This window comes from Coffea arabica, chromosome 5c, assembly GCF_036785885.1.
Source record: "Coffea arabica cultivar ET-39 chromosome 5c, Coffea Arabica ET-39 HiFi, whole genome shotgun sequence".
Lineage (NCBI taxonomy): Eukaryota > Viridiplantae > Streptophyta > Magnoliopsida > Gentianales > Rubiaceae > Coffea > Coffea arabica.
This window is the reverse complement of record NC_092319.1, coordinates 37,732,804-37,742,842: the sequence shown is the minus strand read 5'-3', so window position 1 is coordinate 37,742,842 and position 10,039 is coordinate 37,732,804. Positions and strand designations below refer to the sequence as shown.

Genomic DNA, 10,039 nt, shown 5'->3' with positions numbered 1-10,039 from the left:
AATGGGTAAAGCAGTGTACATTATTACTTATTTAATCCATATATAATTTGATGCACACATATATCCCATTAATGTAAATTGTTACAATGTTGTTTACTCTTTTTATAGTGATTGAAGTCTATCGAGGTTTGAGTAATTAAAAGCTCTAAAAGGTTGATAGCTTTAAATTTTGAGGCCCCAAATTTCATCAGATGCTCCAATCAATTCTTCCCTGTACCTTCTTGATTTCTGGTTTGAACATGATGTTTTTCGTGATCATACTTGGTCCCATCTCATCCAATCTAACTGCTGAAGTTCCCCAAATAAGTCTCCTCCTCAAGTCCATTTATACCAAGTAAACTACTACAGTTTACTTAAGAAATCATGGATTTGATAACAAACTACTTATTATCAACATATACTCAGTTATGTTGGCATTCTTATTTAAAATTTGCAGATATATATATATATATATATATATCTATGTAATTTATACCATCTGATCACCTGAAACATGTTAGATGTGACTACATTTGAAAATTTGAATCATTGCAAAAGTTGATACATTAATTTTTGAGCGCCACACCTAAACATCAAATCCTAACTACATGTCTAGAGTTTTTGAGGTTTGGCATGCAGTTAATATATGAAAAGTTTAAGATGTAATGAAATTTGAACTATTGCAAAAGTTGATACCTCAATCTTTTGAGGCCCCATATAATATTCATGCCCCAGCTCTTAACAACATGTCCAGAGTTTTTGAGGTTTGGTATGCACATAATGATTTGATTATACTGGATTGGAACTGATGGAATCTAATCTAATCTAACTGCCAAATTCAACCAAACAAGTCTCTACGTAGTTTGTCTGAAGGATAAGCATTAGAATTTTTTTTTACATTGAAACTTCTTGAAAGCCCATATGAGTTGGCAAATTGATGAGAGCAATTCAATTGTCAGATACCACGAGGAGATAGGTATATTCCAGTGCCAAACAATGCAAGTAAGCACAAGGATGTACGAAAGATATAAAGGAAAGATTGTGCTTTGGTAAAAGGAATCCAGATAAAGGAATAAAATCAAAGAGAGAAAGAAAATGGAATCAAGAACAGAAGGAAGGAAAAAAAGAAAGCCATGGAAAAAAGTGATTCATAAAAAACCAATTTGATTAAGCTTTGGCCTCTTTTTCACTCTCTCAATATTGAGATTGCTAAGAACAACTGTTTGATCATCTGTACATCTGCTGAGAATCATTTTACCACAGCTACTTTTACTAGAGACATTTTGATTCAAGAAATTCATTGAATTCTGATCACCAGAATTTCTGCTTTCCAGCTTCACTCCATCAGAATCAACATCTGTCAATGACCCACAAATTTCCATGGCCTCATCTTCCCTTTTCACAGCTTTACTGCTTCTGATTGTGATCCAAGTTTCACCAGAATTCCAGCTTGGATACCCTGAATTTGAAGCCAAGAATTGTAGTCTTTGAGCTGGAGTAGAATTCAATGAACTTTCTTTAATTTCACCATCGCTCAGATTGTCTGGTTCCTCCATTGAATTCCAGATATCTTGATCAAGAATACTTGTTGGAGAACTGGTAATATGTTCCTGATTCTGCTTTGAATTGGGATTGGCCCCCTCAAGAAACTGATGATTCAGAAGCTGTTTAGCGGTCCATCGCTCTTGCGGATCTCTTCTCAAGCACTTGCTCAGAAAATCTGTTGCTTGTTCAGATAGAAAATCAGGAGCTTCAGGCAGTTCCCCTGAAAATCCAATCTCATACATCAGAGATGCTGCATTGGTTGCATTAGGCCAAGGCGAACCACCTGTGGCCATCTCAATAATTGTGCATCCCAAAGCCCATATATCAGCCGGAAGTCCTTGATCTTCCCCTCTGGCAACTTCGGGGGCCATGAACAGAGGAGTGCCACCTACTGCCACTTTCTTGATTTCCCGGCTAGTGATTCTGGGCACCGGTGCAGCCCACTTGGCACATCCAAAATCAGCAATTTTAGCACCATCTTCATCTAACAAAATGTTCCTCCCCTTAACGTCGCAATGCACTATGCCACTTGAATGCAAATATTCTAGTCCTTCAACGATTTGCCTTGTGTAACAGCTGATCATGGATTCCTCGAGCCGACCGCCTCTTTTGTGAATTGCATCCGCTATTGATCCATCAGGCAAATACTCCAACATGAGATTGAACATAAGCTTATTGTTTTCCATACTTATATCATACCCCTTGTAGCCAACTACGAAAGGACTGTCTAAAGTAGACAGAATTTTCTGCTCATTTTGCAGGAATTCAGACTTCGATAGCTCCGTGGACTTCAGGGCAAATGTTTCACCGGTGTGGCGGCAGGTGGCTGCCGACACTGTGGCAGTTGAGCCATGGCCTAACGTGTGCCCTCTCGTCCAGTTCATGGTTTCTTTTTGGTGAGGAAAGAAAGAAAGATTATTGATGAAGAGAGAAAGTCCTGTTTGTATCGTGTTGCAACAAGTTGGTTAGGGACTTGGGGGCTTTATACTAGGTGACTTTGCATAAGTTGATGACCTCTAATTGAAAGGTATGTGTCCAAATTAGTTGGGCAGAGGTACTACAGGTGGCTTTCTTTCTCTCTTTTTGTAAGAGTTGGAATGCCAATTTCTTGAATTGAAATTTACAACGTGGCAAAAGGGTTAAGGGTTGGACAGCTTGGAGTAGGAGGGGGGAAGCGATGACTTGGCAAAATAGCTGGTCACCATGTGGTAACAAGGATTAGAGGCCAAGTGGACAAATATATTTTCTAAACTTGGTCAAGTGGGTACAAGTGTAAGGAGTTGGATGGGAGTTGGATGAGGTGGATTGGATTGGATTGGATTATCCAAATTCCTCTGCTTTTGGATGCGTTGTTTTGTAGGGAAGTGATGCTGATTCCCTTTGAAAGTTAAATTTCATGGATTAGGGGGCTGAATTTTGGGTTGAACAAACTTGTTGAATTTGTTTCTTGAGAAATTCTCTTTTTTGGTAGAGACTTGGATTGTGTTTTAGCTTTGGTTACTTGTTCTATCTTAACTTTATGCTAACAAATTTGAAGTCAATTTCGCCCTTGATAAGTCAAGGGTCTCTCTCAGCATGCACGCCCGGCAAGTTAGCAAGTCAAATGGTAATAGTAATTTGTTTTCAGTCCACGAATTTTTTAGTTTTCCATTGAAAAGTTCAACAATTTGATAGCAACATAGATAAAAGAGTTCATTAGATGACAATTGGCTTGTAGACTATAGACTGGAACTTTTCTTTGCAGGCAAAATTTTGTTTGCATGGTTTATGTGGCCATATGATAAAGTGTATGAAACCTTTGATGGACAAAGTATGAAATTTGAATAGTACGTTGGATAACCTAATAAATATCCCATAAATGGGCTTTTCAAGGTCAAAAAGAATTTCAAATACAAAGAAGTTAAACCAACTGAGTTGAAATATTAAAAGTCTTTTTGATTTACAATTGTAGTCTTGAATATACAAAAATGACTTCGTGTAAATGTGCGATCTCAATCTTGGGATCTTTTGTTTATACTTTCTCGTCTTATATTCTCATATCAAATCCAGAGTCTCTCATTTATGCTCCCTTCCCTTATATCATCCAATCCATTCCTTTGCCTTTCTTCTTAATTTATTAAATAATGTAAATTAGGAATTAATGTTATGAAAGTCATACAAACACAAAAATTGTTGGTTTCCTTTGATTCTTGAAACATCAAGAAGTCACAATTCAAAACAAAAACCACTTCCAAGTTCCAATCCCCCTTCTCTTTTCATACTTGGAAAAAAAATTATCTTTCTTTCTGTAGGATTTTCAGGAAATAATGATTTGACATCATTAGTTATACTTGGTGCGCTTCTTTTCAACAACCAGTTTCTAGAACAGCGTTAGGCTACGTTTTAATGATGCCGAATGAAGAAGCTCGGAAGCTTCCCCCGTGAAGGTCAATTGTGTATTTGTCCGCCCCAGCATCAGGTGCGTGGAGGGGGGCCTCCCCAGGATTCGAACCCTGGTCCTTGTGTATAAGGGTCTTGGGGTTGAAGTCCTGGTACCACTTGGGGCCTTTTTTGAAGAAGCTCGGAAGCTTCCCCCGTGAAGGTCAATTGTGTATTTGTCCGCCCCAGCATCAGGTGCGTGGAGGGGGGCCTCCCCAGGATTCGAACCCTGGTCCTTGTGTATAAGGGTCTTGGGGTTGAAGTCCTGGTACCACTTGAGCTACTAGCTCAAGTGGTACCAGGACTTCAACCCCAAGACCCTTATACACAAGGACCAGGGTTCGAATCCTGGGGAGGCCCCCCTCCACGCACTAGCTCAAGTGGTACCAGGACTTCAACCCCAAGACCCTTATACACAAGGACCAGGGTTCGAATCCTGGGGAGGCCCCCCTCCACGCACCTGATGCTGGGGCGGACAAATACACAATTGACCTTCACGGGGGAAGCTTCCGAGCTTCTTCACCGAACAATAATAAACTATACATGTGGAACTTTGTGACTTTAAAAATTTTCAAACCTAAATTGTCCAACGTAGTGGTTCGTAACTTATAAATCAAGAATTTGAGCTTTTTGATGCGGCAAAAGTGCACAAAAAGTCGTGATGATTTCCCAAATCTAAAAGCTTCATGAATGATTTATGACCGGCCAACAAAGCTGTTGTGTGTCATGAAGTAACCACCTGCAAGCTATTATTTTTACTTGCTCTATATCTATGAGTATTATTGACATGCTATTTAGAAATATGGAAATACTTTTAAAAAAAAAAAAAAATTGGAAGTACCTTTTTTAGCATGAATTTCAAGTCCTGCCTGCCGTCAAGGTAGACAGATAGATATATATATGAGAGAGGGAAAATGTAAGTTTGTAAGAGGGATTGCTTGTTGGCCTTATCAAAATAAAGACTAAGATCATTTTCATGTGTAAGGTCCCAAAGTTGGATCCCTGTAAATGATAAAAGATAGAAAACTGGCCATTTTCAGCCAAAATTAAACTCAAAGGTGAAGAGCCATTTTCTTTCACTTCTTGTTTTTTGGTTTTTCTTTTCCCTTCTGTGTTTTTTGGAGGAGGAAGTAAAAGAGGTGAAAAGGGCCAAAAAAGTCAAGAATCCATTTGTTTAGGATTGTTGCAATTGACATTTTGGAATTGAACATCTAGGCTAGTTGCATTAGTTTGAAATAGTTAGGCCATTAATAACAGCAAACTTTTTTTTTTTTTTTTGGTTTAACACTATCAATAAACACAAAAATTTCTGCACATAAAATTATAAATAATCTTCAAGTCCACTTGCTTCCCCAAATTATACTTTTAAAAGCTAGAAACCTATGAAATTAGGTATATATACATATAGGGCATTTGACAATTAATGAAGAGTGCAAAAGGAGTTGGTTTGAAGAACAAGTTAAAGAAAGGTTGTCAAAGCAAAAAGGAGTTGCAACTAATTACACCAAGAGCAAGCAAGAGGGGTCATTTTATTGCTCACAAACTAACAATAATAGGTGGGGTTTAGTTGTAAAGTAAAAGCCAATTAAAAGGACCACCTCATCACTTCTTCCTTATTGTTTTCACACACTACACACAGTAGCCCATCTGCTCCTCCAAATTCTCAAGTTAGTTCATTTAGTTGGGCAGCCATATATTCACAGCATCTAATAGTTATTATATCAAAGTCTTGAGATGATACAACTTTATGAGATCTTCATTCTCCATGTGTGCACACAAGAAACACACACAGACACACACAACATGAAAGCGTGGCTTGTAAGATAGCCAATCATTACAACGCTTTTGTCTCACTCAACTCACGTGTTGCATGATAGTTTTTTATTCTCTCAATTGCTTGTGTACTTAGATCCAAGCAATCAAATTAATTAAGATCTTCCTCAATTTAATTTCTTGATTAACAAGTAGTGACCCTCCAAAAAAAAAAAAAAAAAAAACTCATCCCTCCAATTGGTGACAGCCTAAGAGGTGCACTTATTTTTTTAGTGACAATTAATTAATTAATTAATATAGGACGTCATTAGTGGTATATTGTCATGCAAATCTGATATGCCTCGTGGCTTTGTTTATGACCATATACCAAATGACCTTTTTTTTGAGGCAGACAAAAATGGCTCTTAATTAGGTCTTGGCCTCTCAAAACGTGCCAATTTCGAAGGTTGAGCTCAATTAATTAGTGATAATTAATTTTAACAACCTCCAACAACTTTTGCTACTTGTTTTTAAAAAATATGCGGCATTTGGCTAGTAACAAAGATCTTTTCTTGATGAAAGACATTGGCAATATCATCAGATCTTTAACATTTAAGAAAAAAGTAAATTCATTTACTTACCAGATTAAGTGTATCTAGCTAACATTGAATTAACATGGACTGAAGTTCCCTAATACCTAATTACTATGACCTCATAACAAAGTTTTATTAACTAGGCATAGACCGAAAATTTTGGGGACCATATAAAGATCCAAAGCCAAAAGGACAAAAAAAAAATATATATATATATATATATATATATATATATATCCTCCATGCATGTTAATTAGAAAGCTGGCTATTTCATGACTACCCAACAATTAAATGGCTAAACCAAATAGCAACCGTAGATTTTAAACATTTTATAGTTTTCGCACTTTTTCACTTTTCAGCGACTTAAATCGATGGTTTGCAAGTTGCAATTGCATTGATGTATGACGGTTCAAGTTTGGTAATTACTTTAGTGTAGCTAAATACATTTAATCTTTCATAGTTTTAAGCAGAGGTTCGTGGAGCCACCTTGATGTGAGGGTGGGTAATTGCCTTTGCCCCCACCTCAACTTTGCAAAAATCATAAAATAGGCTTGAAAATTTTATAAAATTTTAGGTTTCTCTCACAATTGTCCCCCCTCGATTTTAAAAATTATCCTTATCTCTTGACATTGCACCCCTATAATTTGGAAAATAGTCACCTTCAAATAATCAATTTCTTTCTTTTAAGTATCTCTCCTACGGTTCAATTGCTTCAAAGAACTATTAATTCAGATACATTTAATTACCACTTGAATGAGTAAAATTATAGGTAGTAGAACAAAAACTCAAAAAAAATTTTATTTTATTTTAAGTGTACAATCTTGCTCCCACTAAGCCTAGGTCCTGGCGCCACTACTGGTTTAAGTAAGTTATCTTAATAGGTGTACATGCTTAGTGTTTGGATTGAAGACTATTTGAAATATTTATTGTAATGCTTTTCTAATATGATGTGATATATGTGTGATGAAAGACTAGTGCAAAAGCGTTTTTGTTATGGTGAATAATGAAAAACATTTTGTAAATAATGCACATCCAAACAAACCTTCAAGAAAAAAAAGCTAAAATATACAATATTTCTAACAAAAAATAGAAATACGTGAAATGCAATACTTTACTTAATTGATTGAATTTAAGAGAGAGAGGGAGATGTGCATCTTAGTCGTAGCACACTATGCTTTTTTGTTTATAAGCATTTCGGAAAAAAAAAAATGAGTTTCCGGTATGGCTGATGGACATGGCTCGGAAAGATATGAGGGCAATTGCCCCGTTTTGTAACTGACTCTTGTATTATCAAGTTTAATATATGAAAGTACTAATTCCGTTTGTTGAAAAAAAAAAATTTCGGAAAAAAAAAAAGAAGAGATTTTTAATGGGGAATTATGTGTGACTTACACTAAATAAAAAATATATATATTTTGCTGATAAATTCTGTTTTTAACAAAAGTGATGTCCTTTTTTTTTTTATATAAAGGAACTAAAAAGACAGATAAGACGTACGGCTAAATTCAGGACAAGGTATCACGCTTTTCTGATCCGAAACTTAGATTCTTCCGCACGATTTAATGAATCAGCCGCTTTTGCACCAAACTCCAATTAAAAAAGCGCCTGCAATTCTTGGAAAGAAAGTGCTCCAAGTCGGCTGTTGCTAAGTCTCCGACGTTCCTTTATTCTAGTTTTTGTGTTGAAGAACAAATTACCAAGTGTTGTTGAGGGATTGATCAAAATGAATTTTCAATTTGACATTTAAATTGTACGATTCATCTATTAGATCTTGTGGCGTAACATATTTTGTTACACAATTCTTGACTTATAACACTGTTGTAAATTTCAATTCTCATGTATATTAGTTTTGAACAATTACAATTGATATTATCTCTACACTTTGCGCAATTATTTTACTTCTTATAGAACGTAATATATATAGATATAGATATATATAGATATAACTTTTTGTGCGCTTGAATTTTGTTTTTATAGACTTTTTCAATGCATGCGTGCAACTAATATTTGTGTATGTAAGTGTAGATTAAAGTTAAAGCAAAAAGGTACAACATAGCATCTAATTGAACCAAAAGTCAACCATATCTGTCACAATCTCGTTTGTTAACCTCCTTGTTATTCGTTCTTATAAGTTTTCGATAAGACCCTCATTTATGTGTTATTGGTACTTTTGTCCTTATTCACAATTTTAGTTTTGAAATAATACATACTAAAAACAAATTTATTTTTTAGTGTCCATTCCACGTTTATTAACAAGTTTCAAACTGAAACACGTAAACTTCTTTAAAAAAAATAACAAGAAATTGAAAATTACTAAAAGTAAGTAGTAGGATTTAGAGATCATAGCTTCTAATCCTCTATACCTCTTTCTGCTTCTTAAATCACACACTTTCTGTTCCGGTCTGTGTTAGAAAAAATTTAAAGGAAAAGTATTAAAGCATCTTTACTAATGGGTACTCCGTTAAAAAAAATACAAAAAAAAAAAACTATAATGATAAAGTTCAAAATATCATAAGAATATTTACTCCACTTAGAAACAGTAGTATTACTGCTTCAGCCGGTTTTCCAACAACCTGCACTTGACATGCATAGAAAAAAAATTCCGAAAAAAGAGCTGTTGCCATGTTGCCATGTTATTTTGACGTTCCGTCGTAGAATTGTGAGTGCAGATTGAGAAAGATTCAGGCACTAAATTGCCATGTGTGGTTGAAGGGTTGAATCCAAATGTAAGGTGAAATAGTAATATTTGCTTTTGGAATTATTCTCACATGAGGAGTTGGGCATTCCTGGATATGCTGGCTTTTGGTAACACGGGACAGCTAGCTAGAACTACAGTTGGATATGTAGTCACGTAATAGCTTTAAAGCAAAGATCAGTATCATGTTTTCAAGCAATTATAGGCTCTTTTTTTTTATATGAGTACTTGACGTTACAACACAAAGGAACATTTCATCCGTAATCGATAAATCACGGGTTTAAGTCATTGAAGCTGTTAGAAAACTTGTTGATCTCTTTTGAAAAAAAGAAGGAAGTAGATTTGTGATGAACCAACTCAATTCCCAAGTGATACTTAGCCCATATCAACAGCAGAACCGCTTAGTTTTCCCCCCTAAATCTACTAGAATTCCTTCATATCTTAATCAATACCATTTAAGATCTTCCTTAAAGAATAGTCATAATAATAAGAAGAGAGATCTTCACAAACCCCAAAAAGATTATCACTGTTTAGATCAGTAGAGTGTAAAAAGAAGGATGGTGTTAATGCCACAGTTAGTATTTAACGAAAGGTATATTTCTCGTTTTAGAAGGACATCATTTTGAAACTAAATTACCTGTTGTAATACCAGTAACTAAGAAGAGTATTATTCAGAACCAGATAATTTAGAGGTCATTAAAGAGGTTAATTTCTTTCTATACTGATAATGAATATACTAGCGACGATACATCCTAATTAATCTCACCTTGAGTTCAAACGTTGGGTTTGCACATGTAATATGCATTCAGATCTACTAATGTATATATTATCAATGTAAGAAAGCTTAATCTCATTAATTCTACAAAAAAAACATTTAGTATGTGAGATGTTATATTGGAATAAAGAAACATATGAGCCCTTCATAATCTTTTGGCTATTGTTATTCCACAGTTTTAGATTTTCTAGCAGTACTAATGCACTTACCACCTAGGAAAAAATATGAACAGTGATAGACTTTTTTGCTTATTGTACTCGGTTCAAATTTAAATAAAAAAGA

General features: G+C 35.2%; 1 protein-coding gene across 1 annotated transcript; it reads right to left on the bottom strand.

Moving 5' to 3' along the window:
* Nucleotides 1-1,113: 1,113 nt before the first annotated feature.
* On the bottom strand, nucleotides 1,114-2,687 carry LOC113690216 (mitogen-activated protein kinase kinase kinase 18-like). The gene has a single exon (XM_027208046.2). It carries the CDS (start codon nucleotides 2,406-2,408, stop codon nucleotides 1,128-1,130), a length of 1,281 nt encoding a protein of 426 aa, XP_027063847.1. The 5' UTR covers nucleotides 2,409-2,687; the 3' UTR covers nucleotides 1,114-1,127.
* Between the last annotated feature and the right edge of the window lie 7,352 nt (nucleotides 2,688-10,039).